General features: G+C 39.3%; 1 protein-coding gene across 2 annotated transcripts; it reads left to right on the top strand.

Annotated features, from left to right (window-relative positions):
• Window positions 1-251: 251 nt before the first annotated feature.
• Window positions 252-19,283, top strand: MCUR1 (mitochondrial calcium uniporter regulator 1). Of its 2 annotated transcripts, none has more exons than XM_084306989.1 (9): window positions 252-433; window positions 712-825; window positions 2,126-2,229; window positions 4,635-4,736; window positions 6,239-6,280; window positions 8,572-8,643; window positions 11,744-11,797; window positions 12,918-13,032; window positions 19,249-19,283. In XM_084306989.1, the coding sequence occupies exons 1-9, from the start codon at window positions 334-336 to the stop codon at window positions 19,257-19,259; spliced, it is 714 nt and encodes a 237-aa protein (XP_084163115.1). In that variant the 5' UTR covers window positions 252-333; the 3' UTR covers window positions 19,260-19,283. The 2 variants fall into 2 exon arrangements, with proteins under 2 accessions (XP_084163115.1, XP_084163114.1); XM_084306988.1 differs by lacking the exon at window positions 19,249-19,283 and adding an exon at window positions 14,268-16,930.
• The last annotated feature ends 8,464 nt before the right edge of the window (window positions 19,284-27,747 follow it).

The following is a 27,747-nucleotide window of genomic DNA, read 5'->3' as shown; positions in this document are numbered from 1 at the left end:
TCGGAGCACACTTCCTCTCATTTTAACTCTCTGTAAATATCAAGTACATTTCCTTTAAAAGCAGAACATGCACACAATAAGTGATGTCTGTCTGTCTGTCTGCCTGTCTCTGTCCGTCCCCACCACTCCCAAACTCCCTCAGGAGCTGCCCGCCCGCTCCGCTTTCCTCTCCACCACCGCGCCGCCAACCACAAAGCCAACCCCCGGATGCGGAAGCGGGCGGCGGGTCGTGGCGGAAGGGTAGGCGGCGGGGCAGGGAGCCCAGCCATGGCTTTCCGGTAGCGGCGGCTTCCCCTCCTCCTTCCCCGTCGCCTCCGGTCGGCACCGGGCGCCATGGCCCGGGCCCCGGCGGCCGTGAGCGGCGGGAGGCGGGCGCTGCTGGTGCTGCGGCCCCGAGGCGCCCTCCCGCACCGTGCCGCCGCCGCTGCGTCACGTGAGCGCCGCGCGCCCCTCGCCCGCGGGGGGGCGGGGGGAGAAGGGCAGAGGAGGGTGGTGAGGGGACGGGGAGGGGGGGCATGTCTCGGGTTTGGCGGCAAAGCGTGTCGCAGCCTGTCGCGATAGCCAAAAGGCGTGCGTTGCTTAATCCACGGCGTCGTTAGGATGCTCGTAGGGAGCTCCCCAGTCGGGTGGGTGCCCCTCGGTTGGCCGTTTCCTCATAAAAATGTGTTTTTTTCGTTGTTTTGTCTTCCCCCCCCCCCCCGCCCCCTCCAGGTGTCAGCACCTCAGCGCTAGGGTCCTCGCAGGGCAAGGGCAGCGCCTCCCTGCTGGGCAGCAGGAGGCTCTTCTTCGACACTCATGCGCTGGTGTGCCTCTTGGAAGAGAATGGTAACGTGCCCTGAACACGCAGCTTATCATCCATAAGGGCTTTATGCAGAATTGCCTGGCGAATTGCCTCCCCTTGACCTGTGGTGTTAGAGGTTTGGATTTACGCGTTGTCTTTTGTGCCTTCTGGGTGCCTGCATCTTTAGGGAACAGAGCCTTGAAGCATGGTGATAACGCCCCGGTGGTCTCTCCTAGATCGCCCAGCAGCCTTGTGGTGTCTAGCTGCCTGCCCCGCTAAACCACAGCGATACACAACAACGTGCTGTAATAGGACTGGAAATGGGCTGCCCCAAAAAAATGCAGCTTTGGAGTGTAGAAGAATATAAAGTACAGCTCTTCTTATGCTATGACATAATGCAGTAGATTATCTTCATTTCAGTGTGATGTTACTGAGGTGGGGAAGGTCAGCACAGCTCGCTTTTCAGGAGAGGTCCCACTCCCTTTCCCCCAAACGTGTGATTGCACGTGTGCCAACCTCGTTCTCAGGAAATTATACAGCTCTTTGCTTGATTAGTATTCTGAGACATTAGTTTAATGAGCTCACAGAGCAGTTGAGTGAGCACCAAGACTCATATAAAGTGGCACGAGGAGGGGAAAGAATAGAGTGAGGAGAGGTGTCTCCTTCTGGCAATGGCAAATGATTAAATCAGCTCAGCTATTGAAAGGAACTTGCTTTCAGACCTCATTGCTGCTTTCTGACACTAACCTGCTACATATTTGAAACAATCACCCTCTCCATAATTATTAAATCTTGTTCATGACACGTTCTCCTATGTTTTGGAAGTAGGAAAGTTGAGAGTATTTCTAGGGACTATGTTTTACAATAGTTCGCAACATACTCAGTGTAAAGGGCTTTTACATGGTGACTCAGAGGCTGATAAGACTAAAATCATTGGATTGCTGGGATTTGCATATTGTCAGTGGTATACGTAGGGATACTAAAAGTAGGTATTGGCTTTTGAAGGCCAGGATTCTTGTTGGTAGAAATAACCACGTGAGAGGTGACACTGCATAATGCTTTTAGAAAAACTTTCAGCACTTCTCTTGCTGGTATTATAATGGTGCTGTACTACAGAAGTAGCTATACAACGTCACAGATGTCATTCTGGGGTGGAGGAGATTGGGTGTACTGCCTGGTTGCGTTCTTTTGCTAGTGTTACGTGGAGAGAAATATGTTCTTTTTACCTTTTATGGCTGATTTTTTTTTTTTTTTTTTAACCTCATTATGAGTATTAGAAGGTGGTATTTTCATAAGCTGTCTGGATGTTGGTATATGAATCTTGCTATGTTTTGTCTTGCTCAGGGTTCACTACCCAGCAGTCGGAGGTGATCGTATCTGCATTAGTGAAAATCATGAACACCAACCTGGATATGATCTACAAGGACATGGTGACCAAAGTACAGCAGGTCAGCTCAAAGAAGTTGTGGGGTTAAAGTCAACTGAAATCTGGTACATCTGCTAAGGAAATACATGTTGCCATTATTATTCACTGTTAGACACTGGATTTTAAAAATTTGAAAGTGAACAGCAAATATCCCTATTGACAATTGAGTTTTGTCTTGAATTTCACAAACACTTAACAGTGTTGTGATGGACATCGAAACTCAGGAATTGTGAGTTGGTGCACGATCCACAGATAGTTTTTTGTTTTCAGTCTTACTGTAACCTGAAACAGAATTGCTGAGAAGGATTTTACACAGACATAGGAGGTACTCAATGCATGGATTTGAATAGTTATGGCTACTATGTATATTCTTGTCTAGATTTATAGCAACAACATAAAGATTTCCTCTGTCGTTTACCACGCAGTTATGTGGTCTTTTTTGATTTATCTTTCTGTTATAATATTCATATTGTATTAGAATTCAGCTGTTTCTTTATGATGTTTTTAGTGTGTGGTTGGTATAATTTTATATACTGGTAACGTACAGGAACAGTCTATCTAAGATGCTGCTATTGAAAGCTGTCTGTTTCCTTTGCATACATTGTTTGTGGTATCTTCTAAACCCACCCAGCATGTATACATCTTGGTGGAAGTGAAGAAAATTTGCTTGGATATAGAACGATAATGCTGAGTATCTACAGAGATCCTTCCTGGCTACCAGAACATTTCATAGACCTGAACTGAGTTGTTAGCATTGAGGGAATGGCGGTTTTACCTGTGAGGAATTCCCTGACGTGTAAGCTAGTCAAGCCGACCATGCTGACAAGCAACATAGCTAAAATACCACCTCTTAGGCTGCTCTGTGAGGCTGGGATTCAGAGCCTCAAGTCACTTTCCAAACATAGACTCTTAACTCATTTTGTAGTGACTGGGTCATCATCTTAAACAAGAGAAAACTGCAGCTGCTGTCTTTGTGGTATAATAACCTCTGCACTGGACCGTCTCTTTAAAGAGTAGATTTTGCACCATCTTCCACCCAGCGAGGCTTCAGCCCCTCTTTTCTAGCTCTTAGATTCCAGGCAAAGCAGATATTAAAGCACTTCTTCCTGTACTGAATTTGTTCCGCAGCAGAACAAAGAATACAATGTTAAAGGGAACCTTTCCCCCATGGTTGGTTGCGTTTTATGATAAGCAATCATTGCGTCTTTACCTCCATGTACAAGTTTGTATGGCATGCTCAGGAAGTATGTGTGTTGCCCTGAGTCCTGAGTAACATGACAAACCTGTAGTTTGTTACAGTCTGAATGCATAAGGGCTTATGCCACAAGAGAATGAAGAATTGGAAGAGGGTTTGAAAAACTGCAGGTGTAGCTGTTGCCATTAGCCCAAAGCTGGATATGTAAAAGCTGAAGCATTACACTAAACAGATTAAAGCCTTCACAATAAATATGTGTGTATGTATTTAGATGAGGAAGAGAGAGAATATGGAAGAAGCTGTTCTCTATTTTATTGGGTTCAGTCAAGAGTGGAGAGAATGAATGCAAGATGGGCACCTCACGGAATAAGAGAGAAGGCATCTATGGCAGTACTCTTTTTCTGGTAAATCCAGCATACTGACCCATTGTTTTTTTCCAGTGCTGTAGTCAGGTAGGCTAGTGAGGCGTCTCCAGATGCCACTTAGAAATACCATGCCATAAATTAAAATAGCATTACCTGACAAAAGTGAAGTTAGAGTGCACTGTCAGATTTGTAAGGGTGTTAGTCCGGAATCAAAAGCAAGGGCCTACTTTTTAGAGGTGGATGTTCAGAGAAGAAAAAGGAGTCCCTGTTTGCAAGTGGATAGCGTAGGATCTAGAAAAATGTCTACAGAGAGACCTATCCATCTTCTAAAGATGTGGAGGATGCTTGTTTTTCTTCTGTCAGTTTGGTATAAAAGACTGAGAAGAGCATTTAAAAGTATGAATATAGTGCATGATTTTGGTTAGCTGAGTAGGGAAGCAAGGTGAGCCTTCATGCAGGGGGAGGTGGAACAGAGGGCAATTACGAAAGAGCATGGTTGCACTGGGGAGTCTTGGCCTGAAAGTCAGCTTTCCTCATTTAGCACATGGACATCTCTGTCCCTAATGCCCTTCCTAGCTTAAGAATTTGAATACTTGGAAGAAACTATTTTCTATGCTATTAATTGAACTATTTTGACCCATGTTAGTACCGCTGATTTTTTTTTTCCAAACGTTACTAACATGTGAGCATAACTCACTTATTTTGTCACTCCCGCTTAATTTATCTTGTCTTTTGAAACGGAGATAATTTCTAAAGTTTCAGGGTTACAAATTTTAGAGTACCAGAATACCCCATTGTATTTCCATGCGCATCTGAGAAAAAGCATTGTGGTTGTATGTTCTGAGGCTTTTCTTTCTTCTTTTAAAGGAGATCGCTCTTCAGCAAGTAATGTCCCACATTGGTGCAGTGAAAAAGGACATGATTATTTTGGAGAAAAGTGAATTTTCAGCACTCCGTTCAGAAAATGAGGTAAAGATCAGTATTTTGGAATTCTAGCACTTGCTTATTTTTTCTAATGATGTAAAGAAGAGTTTTGTACCCAGGAGGTCTACTTGAGTGCTAATACGGTTAAGCACCTTCGTTGATGACCTCATGAAGGGGCAGAGCGCAACCTTGGCAAGTTTGCAGGTGCTGCAAGGCTGGGAGGAGTGGCTGACCCACCAGACTGTTAAGGTCCCTCCAGATGGCAACACAGCATTCTGGGGAAATAGCTGCAAGAGCTGGGAATGCTTGGCTTAGAAAAAGAGTAGGGTCTCATCAGTGTGTACAAATATTTGAAAGGACGGTATAGTAAAGATGGAGAAGATTTTTCCACTGGTGTCCAGTGGCAGAAAAATAGATAACTGGCCCAGATTGAAATGCAGGAAATTCTGTTTGAACGTAAGAAAAACCTTTTTTACTGTAAGGTTGGTTGAACGCTGGAATAAGATACTTGGGGAGGCTGTGAAGTCCCTATCCTGGAGATAATCAAAACCCAACTGGACATGGCCTTGAGCAGCCTGCTCTAGTTGTCCCTGCTTCGAGCAAGGGGTTGGACAGGATGATCTTCGGAGGTCCAATCTCAGTTCAACGTTTCTGGGATTCTGTGATTATTATTTTTTTCAACTCTTTAACATGATCTCATGTTTTGACTATATTTAGCCAAAAAAGAAGGTGATAGTGAGAACATACGGCAAGAGGAGAGTCGGGTCACATGTTATTTCATCAACTCATAGCTAACTGAATACACACAGAACAAGACAGGCAAAAGGGATCCTTGTAGATCCTTGCAGGTTGCTAGTTCATGCACAATTGAAGGAAACAAAACAGATAATCCACTACAACTACTACTATTCCTATTTCACATGTCTTTTGAAAGAGAGAAAGTGATAGAATAAACTGGGTTGGAAGGGACCTCTAGAGACCATGGGGGGAGTTGATGGCTGCAGTATGATTGCCACGAGGCTGCCTCTTCTTGAGGCTGAGCAAACCCCTCTGCTTCTCCCTGCTGTCCACACCTACCTTGTGTGCTCCAGCCTCCCATCATCTTGGTGGCTCTCAGCTCATCTTGCTCCAGCATGTCAACATCTGTCTCGTACCAGGGAGAGCCTAAAGCTGGACACAGCTCGATGCAGCCTCAAAAATGCTAGATATGGGGGAATAATCATTTACCTTTGTCTGTGTTTACTCTTTACTAAAACCTCCTATGCATTTGGCCACCTTTACTGCTGTGGAGCACTGTTAGCTTCTGTCTTGTGTTGCTGGTTGGAAATCTGTAGTAATGAGTGATTGTGCATCTGTGTATGTGTGGATATATCTACACGTGTACTGAGGATATGGATAATAAAACCATGTTCATTCTGCCTTCCTTTTCACATGATGCATTGTAGTTTTTCCTACATTCATTAGTATTAGGTGCACATTCATTAGTATTTCTAGATTGAGGTTGTTTGTATGCAATAATAGAAGTGTAAATTTTTTTATTTTCCCAGAAAATAAAACTTGAACTCCAGCAGATAAAGAAGCAAGTCATGGTAAGATGCTCTACCAATATAATTAAGAATTAACATCCATCTGGTTTGCTTTAAAAGTAATTGTTTCTCTTAGCATCTTATTCTAAAATTCGTGCTTGATTGTTGTGATATATAGGACACTGAAACAGCAATTGATGGTACAGTATGGGCTGCAGCAAGGTCAATTTCATGCATATTTAATTAATGGTGACAACTGTAAACAATTCATCACTAAGTGGTGAAGAAAAAAATAATCTGAGTACTTTTTCCTTAACTCAGACTCAGAAAGTAGGTACGTGGCACATCATGATTAAGGCTGAGTGATTTAACCAGCCCTGTGTTTAGGGCTGGTTATCATATTCAAAACACAACACACTTTCAAAATTACAGCACTTAATAATGGGTTACAGTATTTCTCTTTTCCTGAAGATTTTTCTGTTAGCTGTTCAGAACTTAAAATAGTTTTCAAATGACTTCTTTAAGCCACTAAGTTTGGTGCCATTATGTTTGGTCCCATTTGTTTGGGAACAAATAACCTTATCAAGAAAGCAGACTCTTTGGAGGAAACTTATCTAGGAATTATCTACAGGTTCTTATTCTTACTAGGTTTAAAGATCAATGCTGTTTTTGTTCTTTTTTTTCCTCTCCTGAGTAACATTCCAAATAGCTTTCTAACGTCAAAATCAAGATTGTCTCAAAGCCTTAGCTTAAGTCTCAAAATTTAGACGAGTGTGTAGTCATATGCAGCTTTTACGCAGAAAGAAAAAATTCTTGCAAAAAGCATTAAGATTGGAAACCAGGTAACTCTTAACTGTTCATATGAATATGAACATGGTCCATATGAATATGGAATATGGTCCTCTTACTTCAGAAATGTTGTTTCTTCCTGTGATAGCCTTCTTACCTGGGAGGATGGAGCACCTTTCCTACCATAGGATTTGCCAGTGAAACTGTCAAAACATTGTCTTGTCAAGTTAGCTGACAATGTGATCAAGTGTAGTGCCCTCCTTGTTATTTCTTCCCTATTATCTTCAATTCTTCTTTGCTATGTTAACTCCAAAAGGAGAATAAATTTCTCAGGGCTAGTCTCACGTGTTTTATATAATGCTGTGAAATACTTAATGCATCTAGGCTTTCAGTATACCATTTTTTAAAATGGTTGGCATCTGATTTTTGACTTGTAACTTATTTCTATGCAAGTAAAAGAATAAGCTGAGTTAGTATATTCAATGGTAGAATATGAAGGATCTGAGATCTTTTTTTAAAGCAAGATATCTTAAATTTAACTTTTATCTGGAAATATAAAATGATTTGCCCTTGCAGTAATTACATTTGCTCATACTTTTTCATCTGAAAGACAGAATGACACAATGTTGTAAAAAATGAAGGAAAAAAATATTTCAGACTTCTCAATTTCATTGAATTGTAACACGTGCTGTAATGACATCTAATTACAACACAGTTAAAGTTCAAAAATTCTAGCACAGAAACAGTGTGATTATTGTTCATCCTGATTTAATGAAGTCTTGACTAGCTGACATTGGTCTACTTGAGAGATGCTTGCTTGTTTTTAAACTGTAGAATATCCCAGAGCATCATCAAACTCTTGCTTCTCCCACACATTCGTTAGATCAGTGGTTTGCCTCATGACAAACCGTCAGCTGGCTGGAATTCCTGCTGGGAGGTTGCATTAAAGTGGCAGCTGTCACTGCGAGAAATAGGAATCACTTAGAGCTATCCGTGAAGTATATAATTTAATGGTAGTGTAAAAAGTCAGAAGTTTATAATACAATAAACGTTTTCTGAGTTCTAAACCTGTAGCTTTTTTTTTTTTTTTTTTTTTTTTCTGAAAGCCCTAGATATAGTCTTTAGAAACAGATTTTCTTCAAAATTGCAAAGTTGGAAACTGCTTTATAACATTATCTTGAGCATCAAGATTCCTTCACAGAAGTCTATCTTACAAGTGTACTTAGGCATGGATTTCTGAAATCAGTGAGTCATGGGATATGACACATTCCTAGCAGCACTTGTAGAAGGATGTGCTCTCAATCAGCTGCTGTTTTCAGTGTTCTGGTGTAAAAGCAGTTTAGTTTTTGACTCATTCCAGTGAGAATGAGTTCATACTACAGAACATGAGTATTTCCATGGGGGAAGGTTGGAACATTTGTACTTTGGAAGAAGATGCACACTACGTGTCTTGGGAATCAATCTGCTCTCTAATTAAGGAAAGCACAATATATTTTCCTAACTTATTTTGCTCATGAATAAATAGAAATTCATGCTAACTGCTTCATCATTTTTTTCCCCATTAGGATGAAATTACTAAAGTGCGTGCAGATAACAAGTTGAACCTAAACCTAGAAAAGAGCAGAGTAAAAGAATTGGTAAGTTTTATTTGCATTCTTCTAGAAGAATCCAAACATTGAATAGTCTCCTAATTTGGGTAAGAATGTGATTTTGATATTAATCTGTAGTGTTGTTTGTTTTCAAGATACTGTTAATCCACATTACTCATCCTTAAGTTTCTATAGTACAAGGTGTAGTAGTATTGTTTGGCTTTTGTATGTCTGTCTCTTGATACTGATTTAATATCAGTGTACTACATTTAAATACAATAGATTTTTGTATTTAAATATGCTGACTAGCCACATGGAGATTTTTTCATGTTGTTAGTATAGCTCTATTTTCACACTGAATTAAGCATCCACGTTTCATTACACTTGTCATCACTGAAGATGTATTATTTCCCTATAGCTAGAGAATTTAGTGTGGCTAGTTTGTCAGGCATTACCTATTGTGAAAATAGTTGGGATTGGTTTTTATTGTAACTGATACTGATTAGGGTTGTTTTAAAGATTTGGGTTCTTTTAAACTTTGAAATATCTGGTAGAGCTGAATTTACATCCTCTTTAATTAGAGTAACTTAGAGGAAAAACTAGAAGATAAGTTTTTGCACTATATGTAGCAGTCTAAATAGAAATCTATTCCCGTAGATCTCTTGAATAGCTTTTAGGATCTCAAATTGCATAATCTAAATTGAAAGATTTTTCAGTAGCACTTTACTGCAAATTGTATTTCTTATTCAGTCCTATTATCACAAGTGCATAGTGAAGTAATATTCATCTGCGGTCTAGGCAATAAGAACTGTTAAAGTAGAAGTCATCTAACTTTTGTGTGTGCCCCTTGAAGTTATTCATAGTGATCAGTTCAGGTAACAGTTGAGTTGGTGAATGAGTATAATGACTAACAGCCTGTTATCCCCTGGTATATGCTTGAATAAAATACAAGTGGAGCAGATAAGGTCCATTTTTAAAGATCAATACTTTATGTTGGTGGTTGTGTGTTTTTTTTGTTTGTTTGTTTTTTTGAACAACTTCATACAAAATGTATGAACTGTGTGGATCCAAAGCTTTGAAATACTGTGGGCTTCAAAAAAACTATATAAACACATTTCACAGGTGATGAATTAGGTACTACCATTTCTTTGTATATTTATGTAGAACCCTGAAATCTGGACTTTGTTGCTTATAACACTGCATCACTTCAACTGCCTCCCAGAAAAAGCAAGCCTTGCAGCTGTGAATTTTCTTTTAAGAAAGTTGATTAACTTAGTCTGTCATGCAACTACAGTTTCATAGTTTCTTTCAAAACTACTCTTTTACTCCCAACATTCCCCTACTTTAATTGCCAGCTTTGTCATGCATGAACAGAAAAGGAAAATGCAGACAGATATGGGGCAGGTTGCAGCATATATGCTGAGCTGGGGAGGAGAACATAATCCAGTATTTTCTGTAGTAGAGCATCACTATATTTACTTGGATGCTAACGTGACTTAAGACTGAATGTCTGTCTTTGTGAGAATAAGACTCAGGTTATTGAAGCTTACTATGCATTCTTACAGAACTATTATTCAGAAGAGAAATGTCCTAAGTTTAAATTGATTTAACTTTATGTACTTTAAGTAAAAAGTTCTTATGTTTCAGTTCTGCTTGGACTAAATGCTGAAGGAGAATATCTTAATTTGTCAACACTGATGTCGGCCGTTTTTAATGTTTTGAACTCCAAATGCTTTATCTGAATAAGTTAGTTCCACTTTACATTTCCTAGTGAATTCTTTGTTGCTTAATGCACATCTGCTTGTGCCCTGATTTATATCTGCAATGATATAGATGCAATTTAGAAACTTGAAGTACAGTACAGATTTCTATTTATATTCATATTGTTCATGCATTGCAGTGCCTCTAAGCTGGCTGTTTAAAAATGTCAAGATGCATCTGACAGAACTGAATTTTCTCTGCATTGTGGAAAAACATGTGGACTTAAGGGGAAATCTCCCTGTTTAATTTCAGGGTGGGGTTAACCTTGCCTTTCCTCTTTCTGTACTTGTGTTATTACAGATTTGTGTTGATTCTTCGTAGGAAAAGGGTGTATTTCACTTTCTTAAAGTGCAATTTGAAATCCCTGTGTTCGACCTAGGGAGCTCTAGCCCCAAGGCAAATTTGAACAAATATGGACATCAAGAAAGAAGTTTGCAGAGTATAAATTATTCTAAAAAAGAAGTCTATTTGGCCAACAACATCTATTTAAACAGAAGTTACTTCAGTCCATTACACTGTTTATTTTAAATATACTACTATTTTTGATAGTGATGACCAGTTTATTAATGAGGCATTGTTCTTACGTGAAATTTTATTTCAAACCTGATTTTAAATGATTCTTTTATAAGTTTTGCCATCTTACCACTTTTAGACATTTTACATAAATATAAATTTCAGGTTTTTTTTCCTTGTCCTTGTCTTCAATTTGTAGAATTTAGCAAAAGAATGTTTCATGAATTGTAGAAATGCTATTATTTGTCTCTTCTTTTTCACATTTGTAGCCTTGTGCTATTTCTTGATCTTTAGATCAGTCATAAGTCCAAATATTGCTGTAGATACTTAAGGAGAGGTTTTTTCAATGCTGAGGCATTTACATAGATTAATCTGAGTTTACTATTAAGGTGGAATACGATTCCAGACTGGAGGAAAAATAAAGTGACTTTCCACATGGGAATGTCAACAGATGAGGTTATTGCTGTGTAACTGAGCATTCTGAGATGGGAGCCCGATGACCTTAATACTCTGCACTGTAGACTGGTTTAGCAGCTGTCCTATGAATAATTGAATTGCTCCAGTAGTGGACAGGAACCATTGCATTCTACCATTATTAATGTATATCAGTGTTGCAGATGATTATTGTCTTGAACTTGTTGCACTTTGCAGTTCAGAAGAGTGGGTGAAAACCTGTCTGAATTCGGCTTTGTAGGATGACAACAGTCATCCTACAATACACTTTCTCAAGTGTTGTCAGACAACATTCTTTTTCAGATCCATTTTTTTTTTTTATTTTTACAGAACTTGGAAACCAAGCAATACACATTTAAATGGGGGGAAAAGGTTTAAAGACAATATCATGTTTACTTTTTTTCTTTTTTCCCCTTTCCAGTATTCACTCAATGAAAGAAAACTACTTGAAATGAGGACAGAAATAGTGGAATTGGTAAGGACTTGGTAGCTAATCGTATAAAAAAAGCTTTTTATGCTCATGTTATAGACCAGGTATTCTTTGTGAAGTTGCTCATGTGCTTAGACACTTTCATGTACAAAATGTCATTGAGATTTATTATTTCCCCGTGCGCTTCCATATTAGTACAGCTGACTGAAGTGTCTACAGAAGAAAAAGGCTTTCATATATATTATTAGGTTTCCTCTGTGTCTATATAAACTGTTCAGTGGTCAGTTTGTTTTGAAACTTCATGCATGTAGTATTTTCTGTAGACAGAATTTTACGTTAGTTCTTCTGAAATCAATGATTTTTTCCATGTTCAGTGTGACACACTGCTAGATTGATTTGGCTTCATTTTAGGGGGAGGCTTTTACTAAGCTCTTCATCTTCATTTTGTTTTATTTCTGTACTATCAGGAATTAGCCATCGGAAGAAGTCTAGCAGTAAATCATTAACAAATCATTAACTGATTGAAAATGTTTCAGTAGTGCTGATTTGAAAATATCAGCACCACAGAAGGTGTTGATCTGAGTTAAAAAGTCTTGTCTTTCAGTCTTCTCTGAGTAATAACTCCATCCCGTTTCTTTCACAGACGTTTGTTCTTCTGTCATAATCAGATTCTGAAGTCTGTCTATCGCTGTTTTAGTGGTAGAATTCATTGGAAGATGAAGGCACGCTTTATACATCAGAAGACCAATTCTTAGTATTTCTAATGATCCATAAATTTTCATGCTCCAGTATGTTTCTGTCACAAGAGGCTCTTAGACATCTCAATAGCTATTATAATTGAGCAGTGACTTGAACATCTGTGGGCCAAGTGACAGATTAAAGTTAATGATTATGCTGCTAGATTGAGAGAAGAAGGCATCCAGTTCTGCCCCTTTCTAGATTACATGTTAGGAAGCAAGTAGTCATGTAAGTTTACCAAGTTCACCAAATTTTTCAATTTCATGGATATAATAAGCCAGGAAGGAACTTGTTTGCTTTGAATGCAAATTATTTCATTAACATACATTTAAGGAGAGGTCAGAAATGCAACTTAAAAGAATAGGTTACATTTCTAAATTAACTCAGAACTGTTCAAATTGTTTATGTTTGTTGCTTTGTTTTCCAGCATGCACAACAAGATCGAGCTCTGACCCAAACAGACAGAAAAATAGACACAGAAGTTGCAGATCTAAAAACAATGCTTGAATCACACAAACTTGATAACATTAAGTACTTGGCAGGTAAGGAATCTGATGTTGAAACTATTAAGCCTAACAGCATTTTTGCAAACTTTCAATTGACTGTATTCACGAAGGCCCTAATTCAAATAAAATTCTTGAAGTAGTCACAGTTGATATCAGCAAGGTTATTTGTGTACTTAACTTAGAGAAAGTTTTCTGTGATTTGCGGCTTCATTTTGCATGGGCTGTGTGCTTTTCACTTTCTTTATACTGTAATGTGTGTGAGAAATCTAAAAGACTGGCTGTCAATAACGGTCAAAAAGTTCATGTATGCCTGACTTATTTTATAAAAGCAGCCTGCTGCATGTGTTTCTAGGGCTTTTGTTGGAGCTCTGTCTACAAAATGGAACAATTCTGGCTTTTTGACTGTTCATTATCACATTCCTTAAGTGCTCATTTTTCAGGCATGTATGTTAGAAAAAATACATTATTGCTCTAGGTAAATTCAATATTTTGACATTTTTCAGCTGCGTATGCAGTGCTATTAAATGAACAAGTTAACAGTAGAAGTTATTCTTCTGATTTAGACTTTTTGATTATTCTTTCACAATAGGTTTTATCATAAGGACAATCATGTCTATTCATAGTACTGTACATCAGGGATATTCTTTTACAGTGAACCATTACTGGAAAATAAACGGCAATTTATTAAAATGAGAGGAAGTTCTTTTCCCCACTATCTCTATTCAAAAAAGTATTGAATTCCACATGGAAGTAAAACTAAATACATAAAACACAAACTTACTTCAAGTGCTACTGTTTGCAGACAATGGCAAAAATTGTGTGTATATCTAGAAACCAAAAGTTGATGTAATTCAATAGAAATTTAAAAATACAAATCAATAAGCCTCATTAGTTTGCATGTATTTGTGTGAATACTTGACTGTGATTTAATAATCCTGTTATTCAGTTCTTCATTTTACATCTGTAAATTGCCAAATTGAGGGTGTTTTGTTTTTTTTTTTTTAAAGGTAAGCAACTAAGGTGTTTTTCCAATCTTTTGAGTCTTCCAGGCCATTTTTCCTGCATCCTCTTTTCTTCCTTCATCATTTTTGTGCCCCTCTGCCTTGAAATTGTGTTCTGTAAATTAAAAACTGTATTTTCTGACATTGGGAAGGAGTAGCGATTACACCTTTAATATTGTAGCCCGTTGTATACTTAGTTTTCTGTAGAAGTGTTCTAAGAGCTAATGATTCATTGTCTCTGTGTTCTTTCTTGCTTTTATTTTCTTTCAGGTTCAGTATTTACATGCCTTACAGTAGCACTGGGATTTTATCGTTTATGGATATAATAAAGCATCAATTTAAAGGGACTTCTACTGTCGTGCTTTCTGAAAACAAAGAAATTTTTATCTTTGCCTGGACTTCAACCAAGTCTTGAATGTTTTTATGTATTTTTCTGTGAAGCAGACTATATTGAGAATGTAACCAAAGACGTGCCTAGGATCAAATTGTACATATGTTGTGCATATTTTGAAAGTTACCTCTGATCAAAGCATGGTGTAAGCACTTCTGCTGTTTCCCTTCACTCTCAACTGCGGTACACCTTGCTGTTGAAGTGCCACATAAAGACGGGCATTCATACCAGTCGTATAGGGCTGCATGCTGTAGAGAAGAATTTGCAGGAGTTACGTTTTGTTGCCTATTTAGACATGCTTACCGGTGTCAACTGCATGTATCGGACTGGAATTATGATTATTAACATAAAACGTAAACTACATTTTGTGGCTCGGAGACACTCTTGTGTAAATAAGATTTGTGTTCACGGAATCACGCTTACTTCTTACTTGTTCATACAGATGTTATGATCGAACATTTGTTTTGCTATTTTTATAATAATAGAGTCATCAGCTTGTTTTTCAGATGACCATTCAGTCAATCATTCACGATAGCAGTATTTGCTGCTAGTTTTGTTTGTAATATATTTGTAGAGTGGTTTGTTTGTTTGTTTACTTGTTTTTACTAACTTGCCTTTGGTACATATTAAAAATCTGATACTCATTCCATATGCTAACTGTTAACCGCTGTAACTGGAGGTTTGAAATGCAGTAAAATACACCACTCTTATTCTTATGGTTAAATGATACAAACTGTCTCTGGTGCTGCTTCCTTTATGGAAAATGTTTCTAGATAGGGAAGAGATTTTTAGCTGGTAGTTATGAAGCACTGTCATACATGAGGGAACTGCAATACTCTGGTTTTTGTTTGTTTGCTCTTCTTGTTTTATTTCAGGAAAAAAAATCGTGGTTCTTCAAATGTGGAACTTTGGTAGTGATTATAATGATGAAAGCAGTAATGAAGACTAAAAGGATATTTAATCTCATTCTGTGCAAGCCCATGTGTACTAGTAAATGCAACTGAAAGCTATGAAGGGAAGTGTCCAGTGTATCCAGATACGTACATCATTCCTCTACTGATGAAACAACAGGTTTATTAACAGGGCTGTCATCTGTGCTCCTTCCATTAAGTGAAATTTCCTAATCTTGCCTCTTAGGAGAGGAGAACAACATATGCACTAGTAACAAATGCTGTTAGAGCACAGTCATGGCTTTGCTTTTTGAAAGTAAAGCTGTTTGGCTACTTTGTGCCTGTAATCTAGTAACCATCTAAGTAACCATTTAACTTTCGTGGTGGTTGGGAATGCCAACTTGGATTGTATCTAAGTGAGGAGGAAGAGATGGATGCCTGTAACAATACTATACTGGCCTGAAATAAAGAATTTTGGATATTTTGTAGAGTTATGCTGAGTTTTCATTATTAATGAAACTTCTTAAATGAATTTGCAATCTTTTGATATTTTTTTAAAGGTAATTCACTGTTAGTGAGACTTTGAAAGCTAAGAATTAGCAAAGTCAACAACCACTATAACACTGAAAAGGAAAGAAAAGTTGGTATAGATGGCTATTTCACAATAATAGTTTTCCTTGTGCTAACCTAACAAACTCTCTAAATTGAATTAATCTATATTCCAGATTTTCACTTTTTTTATTAAAAAACAAAAACAGAACAATGTATATATATTTTTTTTGTATCGGACTTGACACGTTCTCAAATAGAGAATCTATAACTTAATTTTAGGAATATCTTGATTCCTATCTTCACAGAACAGTGTCTGTGAAATCTTTACATCTTTACCTGTATGCCTGAGCATCTGATAAATAGTCGCTTAAGTAATTCTTAATTAGCAAAGTCAGAAAAATAGCACTTTCTGGTGTGTTTCAAACAAGCAATGACTTTAATATGTTTTTCAGGAAAAAAAAAAAAAAAAAAACACAATTAGAAAATAATTGTTATTTCCTAGCTTACAAAGGCTAAGTTTTGTTACAGGTGGGAAGCAAATACATCAGGGTACTGCTAAATATCTCTTGGAAAGCAACAGTGAGTGTCAAATGATCACTAGGAGACCTAAGTTGGTACTTTTCCCAATTTTTTTCCTGTAATACTTTTTCTGCATCATGCTTTATAGTGTTTAGTATCAGAAGCAATTAGATGGTACAGAAATACTTTTGGTTCTCTGGTTTCAGATTTTGATTTTTCAAAGATTTTCAAAAAAATGTGAAAAAAACTGTTTAAAAACCTGAAGTTGATCCTAAAGGTTCCTTGTGTTTTGTAGAACATCTAAGAGATCCAGAGGTCTTACAAAACTGTATTTATTTGTAATATATTAGTGAGAATATATGGAATTTGTCTGCTTGCCTGTCTTGCTTTACCTCTTGTTTTCAGTAACAACCTGTGAGGGAGCCATCTCCAATTTACTGGTATTAGCTGAAGTGTTTACTTTCACTAAACTGTTACTGACAGTTATTGCTGTTAAATCACATGCTGCTTAGCCCTTTCTCTACTGGAGGTGCTGATTGCATCATTCATTTCCCAGAATATCGAAGAGTTATTCTTAAAAACATGAGCTGACAAATAAAGACTTATTTTTAATGTAGGTATGAAGTCTGCTTTGTGTTTGTTTGTTTTTTTTTTTTTCTACACACGAGTGTTTTGCATACTAATTTCAATGCTTCTTTTATAAGCCTTATTCTGGTAGTAAATATCCATTTAACTGAACCCTTCATAAACATGAAATCCTACCTCCTTGTACTTTTTTACAGCTCCTACTGACTTTGAAGAAAGCATACTTTTACCTGCTTCCTGTGTATTTTGTCTTACACATACTACTTCAGTGAAAAATGGCTTTTCTTTTTTCTTCATACCCTTGCTGCCATCTGTAGACCTGGCACATGAAAACTGTTTCCTTGCTTTTGGTGTGTTTTGTTTTCTGCAGTTAGCTCAATTCCTGTGACTCGTTCCTTTAAACTGCTAGTTGCAAGGTGTGAGCAAAGTTTGCTTTTGCATCTTCCACTGAGTTTCCACTAATTAAGTGGATTATCTTCAGTATGATTTTGAAAATAATCAAAGCTGTGGAATACAATTCACTATTTTACAAAACTGCCACACACAGCCTCTTTTCAAAGAGTAAGTACACTGTAAAATTAAAAAAAAAAAAGTTTTTGTGTATTGGGAAAAGCTGTATGCAGAAATTATTTATTTACTGATTAGTTTGACAGCACTTTCCTTTAAATTGCTATTCCTCTAGCTTTCTCTTCGAATCGATGAACCCTTTAGTTTTGGTCTGTCTTTTTTTGTTATTGTTTGTTTAAGAATAAAGCTCACTGCTTGAATAATTAATTTGTTTAGCCCATAAATAAGAGTTAACAGTTTGCTATCAACTGTGCCTGGAATATGGGGGTTCACTTTAATCAGAAGCAAATGTATACACTACTGGAGATGGAGAACCTGCTGTGTCTTTGTTAGGAAGCTTCCTTTGGCTTAAAACATGATTTTTTTTTTTTTTATTATTATTATTTTCTTTTAACCCTGCTAGCACATGTTTTAAAGCAATAGTGTTGATGCTTTCTTTTAGACTTAAATTCTAGGTCAGAACACTCCCCTAATCCTTAATGTGCAGTTTTGTAACTAGATAGAGATCACAGAGGGAAAATAGCAGTGTTTGCGTAGCGTTCCTTTGAATTCTCTCCATTCCAAGAAAAGATAGCAGTTTTCTTGGGAGGATACCTAACTGTTATCAAAAACTGGAAATGAGTAATAAAGTATTGATGCAAATAGCAGTCCTGGGCCAATGTTTATGCCTGTAGTTATGAGTGTTAATGTGTTGTAACATTTCAAATGCCCTGCCTCCCTGTGCTGTTCCTTTATGCACCCTATCAAGCTCTCAGAAGTTCACTGGGTGCCCCGCTGTAGTCTGAATTGTATCAGCTTGGTTCAAGCCTTGTGAATAGTTTCTTCTTGCTGTCTGAATAAAAATGTAGTGAGATAAAAGAAGGGTGTATTTCTTAATTTTCTTAAATGTTAAGTGGCACATGTTCTGATAACTTTAAACAGAACTGCATGGTACGTGAATATAATAACAGCATACTTAACTGCAGGCAATCGAATTTGATCAAAACAAGCTTGTGTACAGGGCTCCAGAGTTTGTCTCAGAACCAATAGTGTGAGTAATAGTTATCTTGGCAGGGTGTGGGAAGGGAGGCAGGACAGGTTTCTCAGTGTGAAAAGTTGAGCTCATGATTTGTATTTTAATCTCCAGCACGCTCTGGTCCTTCTCAATTGTTAGAAATCATGCAGTCCTCTTATGTAGGACTGTCTGCAATGCAGGTTACCTCATGAATAGAAAACTCTTTAAGTATGCTGCTTTTGATTGTGGTTTTGTCTGGATTAATTTGCGTCACTACCATTCTTGTGTCTGTACCCAGGATCTGTTTTATTATGGCAAATGTGTACCAAGTATATATTTATGAAGTTCTATTGATGCAAGAAACAAGTAAGTACAAAGGCTGCTTCAGAAGGGCCTTTTAAAGACTACCTACCACAACCAGACCCAGAGTGTGGCTGGAGATTTTCATAAATCTTTAATATTATGGCTTTCAAACAAGTCAGTTCTAATGCCTTGTGATTTACACACGGGGCTCCTTTGATTTCCTCAGCTGCTAGCTGGGCCTGGGCACTGATCCACCTTGTTGTCTGAGCTGCTGAACTTTTCAGAGAGCTTTCAAAGCCCAAGTAAATCTACAGGCATGAGTCTGCACTAAATAAGCTAATCACTGATGATGTACAGGTGACACTGTCAGGTCTAGTGCACATGATGTCGTTTGTAGAGTATTCGTTTAGTATTTAACATAGTGACCTTGTCCCGTGTGTTTTATTGCAGTACTGTTCTGAAGCACTGGATCACAGGAAGCTTTTAAGAAGATGAAATGCTATGAAAGTTGGGGAAAAATACAAAGTAAGATTCATACTCCCAGAATTTCTTAGGAAAATTCTTGCAAGATCTTGCGATTTTAACTGTTTCTTTTAAAAAAGGAGCCTTGTTCAAAAATTAAGCCTTTTTAGAAGCTTCTAAGTTGATTTTTTTTTAATCCTCCTAGCCGTGTTCTAGTCAATGCATTGCTGCATGCTTCTTTACGTGGCTTGTTTAACTTTTGGTAATTTGATTTGGGGATACCCATGACCACTGCTCTCAAAAAAAAGCTACAGTCAGTTATTATTCTCTTTTGGCCATTCAGTAAAAATGCACCCAAGACCTTAGAAAAGTTTAACAGTATATTTTCCATTAAGTTATTTCGTAGTTGACTTGTCTCATTTAAACAGGGTCCTATTTTGCCCTAAGGTATCAGACCACGCCTGACAGGTTATAAATGTGATGATTCATAAAGTGCAGTTAACCAGGGGGTTGGGAATGTCTGAGGGAGCTAATCCCGTTTGATAGAGAGAACTGTGGCAGTCATCACCTAACAACGCAAAAATATGCTCACTGTGGAAGGTAAATGTTTAACAGTAACCATGTACCCCGTTTTCATAAATGCCTGTGTTTTAAAAGACATTTTCTGCTGTTGCCTAACAAATCAAATGCATGGCTCTGAACTTGGGCACTCCCAGCGTATTTTTCTTTGCAGCTCCAAACTTCAAATGCTCAATATGTCATCTAACTAATGTATTTTGGATTCTTTTATTTGCTGTTTGTACTTTCAACATTGTTTTCAAGTTCTTCTTTTGCCCTCAGGTTGTAGAGGGATTTGGAAGAGGGAAGGGTTGGTTTTCAGTTTTGTCTTAATGAGGGATTTAATGTGTTTAACAAAAATGTTCAATGCATTAGAATACGACCAAAGGCTCTCTTGCAAGCCTTCACTTGTTCATTGAAGTCAAAGACACATTTATATTAAGGTTTCATGATCAATCTCCTGATTGATGCTTGTTTTAAGTTTTGTACAAATTGTCTTTCAAGTAGCAATTTAAATATTTCTATAAACTCTTAGTACATCACCACATCCAGCAAAACCACAAGACCCTGAGGTACTCAAATATCTGTGAATAAAACAAGCCACAGGATCATGTACAAACAGGTAAAAACAGAGGGGAAAAACAATTGCAAGGTGCTAGAAGTCAGTGTATTGTATAAATATCTAAGATACCGAGTAGATAAGACTGTAGCAACAGTGAAAGAAAACACAAGCAAAACCAGTTCCTTCAGACTGTAAATAAAGGTTAACCCTCTTCACTCTTGGACAAAACCCAGCAAGAGAGTCTTCTTTAGCAACTGCCCTTTCAGTATGTGTCTGCGTGTTCCTTGAATGGCTGGTGGAGGTGTGTTTAGTCCAGAAAATGGAGGTTTACCGTGTGTGCTTTTCTGTTGTCATGGAATGAAGCAGTTTACTGCAAATATGTGAAATTTTATATGCTGCATTAGGCTTGGTGTGAAAATCATAGCTTCAACATGAGGGGTAGAGGGTATTTGTTTTTAGATCTCTTAAGTATGTTGTTCTAACGTGCTGTGTTTGGGGCCTGATTGCAAACTACCAAAGGATAGTTGCCCCTTGATAATTATCCTTACTGAAGTAACAGGTGGACTGGGTGGTGTGGTGATACATCCAAGTCAGAATGAGCTCTAGGGATGCTCATGAGAAGGAATTACTGCAGAGAGATTACAGACAGGAGAGAGAAGAAGAAGAAAAAAAAAAAAAAAAAAAAAAAAAGTGAGTTGCTTCTGGAAGCACTGAAACCAAGGGGGGGGAAATACTTGGAATACATACACGTATTTAAATGAAAAATCTCAAGAAATGGTAATGTTAAAGAAGGCCTGTGAGTGATAGCAGGTAGCAAGTTAGTTGCTAAGTTACAAGGCAATTTTGGACAGCAGCTCTGTAGGCAAGGATGGTTTAACAGGCCTGTGCCGAATTTCTCATGTTTGGAGATGACATGGAAGGAGGATGCCAGTGTAAAACCATCACACGCAGAGCGCAGCAGTTGTGTTGCTGGGGAGGATGCAGGGAAAGGAGCTTCCTCGTATCCAGCCACATGTAGGGCTGGGGCAGTGGGGAGAGGCAGCCTTTGTGCCTCACTCCATCCCACACTCAGACGGGCTCTCCAAATTCCAGTTCTGACTGGGATAATTGTACCTGGAAATCCAGCTTTTAAGAGCAGAGGAGTGGTTCCTGCCTACCTTTCATGGCACTTAGCAGGGCTGCAAGCACTTAAAAATTCTCTCCTCTCAGACAAGATCCCAGCCTGCCTGAGGATAGGAAACAATGGGCCTTGGCATAATTTTTTCTGCAATGGGGATGAAACAGGACTGCTGAATGATTAAAAAGAGACTCTAATCTTTTGCTGGGATCCTGTGGGCTGAAGGGCTTTTCTCTCTAGATGGATTCTGGCCTTTCCAAAGACAAAGAGCGGTGAATTCGGTAATGAGTCCCTAGCTAGCCAGCATAATAGATTGGCTCTATTTAAGCCTTGTCCCAGGGGACCTGTACGTGGGTTGCCTTTTATTTATTTGTGGTCTCTTTGCTACCATAGAGCTCAGATCGATGGAACTGCTCATCGAATACGTAACTAGTGTTTGTGACAGAGCCTGATAAATATATCGCTAAGTGCAGCTAGGTATTACACAGACTTTGTCTTTTTGTGCTGGTGCCATGGACTGACATAGGCTACTACCAGAAGCCTGGTTTTGTTCTTTTTAGTGTGTGACCAATATTAACAATCTGGACTTAAGGAGCTACATCTTGATCCATATGACAATTACGATTTACTGAGCTCATTTCATCATACATCCAATTTAATTTACCATGCATTGCTGCCTCAGTAGTATGGGAGACATTTCAAGTAATAGAAAGGAAAGAATTGGAGGTGCAAGAGGAAAACCATATGAAAAGGAAGTATAATACTAACAAGGGTAGATTGTGCTAGACTAATTTGCCATCTTTCTTCGATAAGAACTGTATAACAGAGTTTGTAGGCAAAAGCAATGCAATAGATCTAATGTATCTTGACTTCAGGTTCCACATAACCTTACTTGAAGAAGTTGCAAAGATAATGCCATTAAGAAGCAATCTCATGGTGGGAAGAAAAGGACTTTTCTTGGATTCCAGTGAAGAGGACAAATTTAAACTGGATGTGTCAACAGAAACTTGGCTTATTTAGCCCATCAAATAAAAAAAAACAACAATGCTGAACTGACCCTTGAGTCCACTCAAGGGTACAGTGTTAGAAGCAAATGTGAAAAAAGGAGATAATTATCTAAGGTAAAAGACACAGACTTCCCATAAGTACATTTAGGATGGAAACTATAAACATGTTCCTGACCACTAGAGAATTACATATTTGGAATGGCACGCCAATAGAAGAAGTAAGAAGAAATCTGTTTGGAAGACTGGCACAAGCAGACAAGGTCACATTGTACTGTGTGGTACCTACAATAAATACCAAAGCCAGGAGTCCATAGGACACCTACCTCCATTCCAGGTTTATATAAAAACTGGAAGGAAATGGTTGTGTTTTTTTTTTTGTTTGTTTGTTTGTTTGTTTGTTTTGGGGGGGGTTATTTTTGCCTAGCTGAAAACTTTTACCAAAGTTGTGTGTACATTATATACAGTTCAAGTATCAGGACAATGTCAGCATTTTTTTTTTCCATGGTAATTTCAGTAGATCAGAAAAACATGTCAGTGAGTCTTAAAAATATGATTTTAAAGTTTTTTTTTTTTCAATCTTCTAATCTTCTGCCAATGCATCTGAGATAATTTACTGTAAAAGTCAAGACAGTGCTAATGGGCTACTCCCCTCTATACAGCGCAGATTTGAAAGGGGAAATGTTTAGATTCTGAAGTGCACTAAGCTTTATGTTCATCCTGAAATCATCTTTTAAATTTCTTTAAAGGTATTTTTAATGTACATGTGCATCTAATTATAGCTAAAGATAATTTGCACTTCAATTATCCTCCCTTCCTGCTAGGTCCTCGGCAGATGAAAAATCCCAGGAAAAATCTTCACTCTGGCTGCTGCCTACCTCAGCACGCTCTGACTGATCTTTTGTCCCACTCCCATAAGTCCCAAGGCTGAATAGGGTAAGCATGCATGTACATATAGATATATATGTATGTATATATACATACAGTCACTCGTGGTGAGGGTGAGGGAGGACCGATCCGCTCTGTTTTATGTTCACGGCACCCAGCCCCACTGCCTCCCTCTGGGATCTGCACCTTCCCTTCTCAGCTTGGCTCCAAGGGGCAGGACCCAGCTCCTTTCACCACCTTGCTCCCTTCCACCCTGAGCACCTTCCCAGTTGCCTCAGCTGTTCCTCACCATCCTAGTACTTGCTGGAGGCCTGAAGAAGAGTTTCAGCAGTTGGCCTTGGCCCAATGAGAGAAATAGGCCATTGCAGCTGCTTTTGGGGGAAATGGACAGAATGGAAGCCTTTCCTGGTGGCACAAGTGACCTCTGCTCCCTTTCCTTTCAGCAGGCCCAGCTGCTGGTCACCACCCAGCTCGGGCCTGGCCATGCCAGCCCGTGCTTTGCCGCAGCTCCTCCTGTGGTCCTGTGTAGACCAGATTTTGGTTTTGCTTGTGGTGAAAGGGCACCTGCCCACAGCTCCTGAAGGGCCACATCCTGCTCTCCCCAGCCACCAGGGCAGCTGCCGTGGCTGAGGTGGTCATGTGTGGTGGGAAGAAGAAGCCAGGCGATTTGGGAGGCGGATGCTTTCACCTTGCCTGCCCTCAGCTATTTACATCTCTGTGGAGGTTTCCCGGGGAGAAAGAGAACTGGCAGCTTGGTGAGGAGGCAGAGGGAGTGTGTACTGAAGAAACTGGAATAAACAACCAAACCAAAGCATAAGGTCATGATTCAAGCAAATGTGCCAGAGGGAGCACTCTGAGCAGATGATGCTTATTGCTCAATGCAGTCTAAAGTCCAAGCAGCATGCAAATGCAGCCCAATGGATCTTTCGTAGAGCTGGGAATGGAGAGGGGCGCAGAGAGCAGACCACAGAGGAGGCAGCATGTTCTCCTCTGTAAAAGGGGCAATAATGAGTCTACAGCGGCCTGGAAATATTTAGCCATATGACAGATCTCAGTGCTAGCAGCAGCAGTAGCAGCTTTCACAGATTTCTTTATTAGAAAAAAATAAATCAGATGATAATTTCAAGTGTGAGATAGCAGGTCAGTCACAATAACTTGCAAAAACTGCATTGCAGCTGAAAATGACTGTGGGAAAGTTTCCTGATTAACCCTGTTGGGTTTCTTTGTTTTTTAAGAAGAGAGAAGTAGCTGAACTTCTAGTTTCCTGTGGAAACAAAACTTACGCAATCAGTATTTGTCCCATACCTAATCATTTTTGTAACCCTCTGGCAAATCAGATTTTGACCAAAGTGGAAAAAGAGATAATGTTAGACATAATTATTTTTCTCAAACGTTTCATAAAACTTGGCGGCAGGACAAGGGAGAGGGAGTCAAGTTCCTGCCTTGTCTGAAGAAAAGGCAAGAGGATCCCAGCTGGTCGGGCAGCACCCACGTGCTGACAACCAGAGAGTGTTTTTATAGCTTCAGACTGTCCCAGAGCCTGTCGTCTCTTGGTGGTGACGGTGCCACAGGAGGCACAAGGGAAGCTGGGATTCTTGTGGTGAAGGGGAGGGAGATGTGGGACAAAGGACACGAATCCATAGGAAATCAGGCTTCGTTAGTTCTGCTGCTCAGGAACAACATGTTTGTCTAACAATAGCTTTCTGCCCAAGCACATGCGTCAGAACCAGATTAGATTTCTATTTGCATACCTCTTTACCTTTCTCAGAAATGCCTCCGGCATAAGGCTCCTCAATTTCTCTTTCTTCCTGAAGGCATGGCTCTCTCCTGAAGAGTAACTGTAAAAGTTGCATCTTATTTCCTAATGGATTTATCACTTTGTTTATTTAAAGTCAGATGAACTGGGCTTAACAACAACAGTGAATGTTTTCTGCTTTTTTTTTTTTTAATCCTCTTGGCTCTTCAGAGAACATAACAGAGGGAAAGCAAATGAGCTGGATGCGATTCCATGTTGTGCATGCACACTGAGAGCAGAACCTGAAGACAGTGCTGTTGTGCAATGTAAACAAGGCATAAATTTGTCCTACAGAACCCTCGCAGCCGATGATCTGAGAGGGAAGGAATCCGATGGATTTCTGAAGCATAGGATAAGCCTGCAGCACTGACAGGAAGAACAGGATTTTTTTGTTTTCTTGTAAACCGAACACATTTTGTATGGATTTGTTGAAATAATAATCACACACTAAATAAATAAATAAAAAAAATTTACAGTCACTGTTCAAAGGAATGCTGTACTCTCTAAGAGAGGTTTTAATCTGCAGGGGGAGAGAATAGGAGCTGTGTTCTTCTTTCAGCCTTATGTCGTCTGAGGTCTGTATTACGCTCGTTACAATGATATCAGTGCTTCTAAATTAAAGTAGCAATGCCCACATTCCACGGGGACATGTGTCACAGAAATTCATGTGCTAGTAATTAAAACTGAATTTTCAAACACTGCTTCAGATTCAGACGAGAAGCTTTTTAGGCGGTTGTGTAATGGAGAAGAAAACAAGGAAGCTTGAAGCATACTGGGGGGGCAGCCTTGATACATGCCACAGACACAATGGGACAGCCCGCACGCTGCTATCACCCCGGCCACACTGAGGAAAAGCAGTGTTTTCAAAGGGCAGGATGTGTTTCAGGTGCTGAGCTTTTATGGAAGTCCACCCAAACCCCAGCCGCATGCCCCCCACTGCTAGCCACTCTGAAAAGCCGCTCCTAAGAATAACTGGTCACCTGGAAAGAAAATGAAATGCAATTACAGGGAAGCAGACAGCACATTATTAGATCCTACCACTGGGCTACTCAGCATCCAGCCATTAGTATCATGCCTTTCTGTCCAAAGTATTTGATGCTTCAGGCCAAGAAAGGCACAGAAAGCCCAACAAGCAGTGCTGTGCTTCACAGTGGTACGGGATAGCCCTTCCTGACCTCTCCTGGACATCAGGTTTGTCACAAGAAATACAGAGCCATTACCCTAATTGCAGTCTTAGCAAATGTAATTAATCATCAAATAGTTTTCCAATGTTTGGACAAATCCTGTGTCCGTGTTTTTTTGCCTCGAGTTCCTCCCACAGCAGTAAACTGCGTGAGCTGACAAAAGGCAGAAAGCGCTACCGCCTGTGTCCCAGGGGTGCTATGACTTGATGACATCCAACCTCCTCTTTAGCAGCTGACCTAATTCCTTCTGTTGTTGTACTCCAAGGTGTCCTGGACAAGAAAAAAAAAAAAAAAAAAAAAAAAAAAAGCCTTTTGTTCACGGTACGTTGTTGTTTTAACCTAGTGGAGTGTGTCTGGTGGAGAAACTGAGGATCCTAATTTTAAGGCTTTCCAACTTTGTTTGCCTTGTGTTTACGCATTCTGAGGCTAAAATAAAGCTTGTGCTGCACGTGTACAGCGACTAATGAATTAGCTCCAGCCATCAGTTTAACTGCTGGTGCCAAAACAAACGCATCGGCACGCTTACAACTTAGCAGTTTGGACCCACCTTCCAAACAAACACCTCGAATGTTTCACCACGCACTTGCCAATGATGCGGCCATGTGAACCCCAGGCTGAGCCAAGGGGACCCTGTGAGAAGCAACACCTCAGCCTGAGCCGTGGCAGAGGGGATGGATGTGGTTCATCCCATGCTATTTCTGCAGGAACTTGCTGTAGTCTGTCAACATTTGCTCAGTCGCACCTAGTCAGACTGGTTTGCATTGTTTCCTGCCTCATCGTTTGTAAGTAATCTTTTTTTTTTTTTTTTTTTTTTAATTTGCTGGTGCTCACAGGTGTGCTTGGATTGTTTATAGAAAGGACCAAGGTGAAAAAAAATAACAGAGTTCAGGTTTAATGGCTGGAAATCATTTGCTTTGGGGATATGTTCATTTAAACTACTAATACGTACAGCTGAGTGTAGCACGGTGCTCCAGGCTCCTCACAGCCCTTCCCCACACAGCTCAAGTGCCAGCTCTTTTCTGTCCCAGCACGTGCCCAGCGAGAAACCAGAAGGTGGTTTTGCAATGAGCTTTTGAACAGCACCGGCCGAAACCTTTCCCCTCGCTCACATGGCGAGGAAGGCTGGCTTGCAGCGATTTTTAAGCCGGGAATGCAAACTCTGGGGAGATGAGGCCTCTCGCATAGCAGTGACGGCAGCCCTAATTTAGGGTAAAGCACTCCGGGACTAAGCAAATGGCACACCAGAGGGAGAAAGAGGTCTGGAAGGAGTCTGCAGAAACTGTGGATGAGTAACCAAGGTTATTGTGCTAATGAGATTATGTTTTGCTTTGAGATCTGCTCCTGTAGGGAGAGACTGAGTCACTTTGTCTTGGCTTCTG

The sequence above is a fragment of the Netta rufina genome (genome assembly GCF_964035555.1).
Source record: "Netta rufina genome assembly, chromosome: 2".
Lineage (NCBI taxonomy): Eukaryota > Metazoa > Chordata > Aves > Anseriformes > Anatidae > Netta > Netta rufina.
This window is presented reverse-complemented; position numbering and strand designations above follow the sequence as displayed.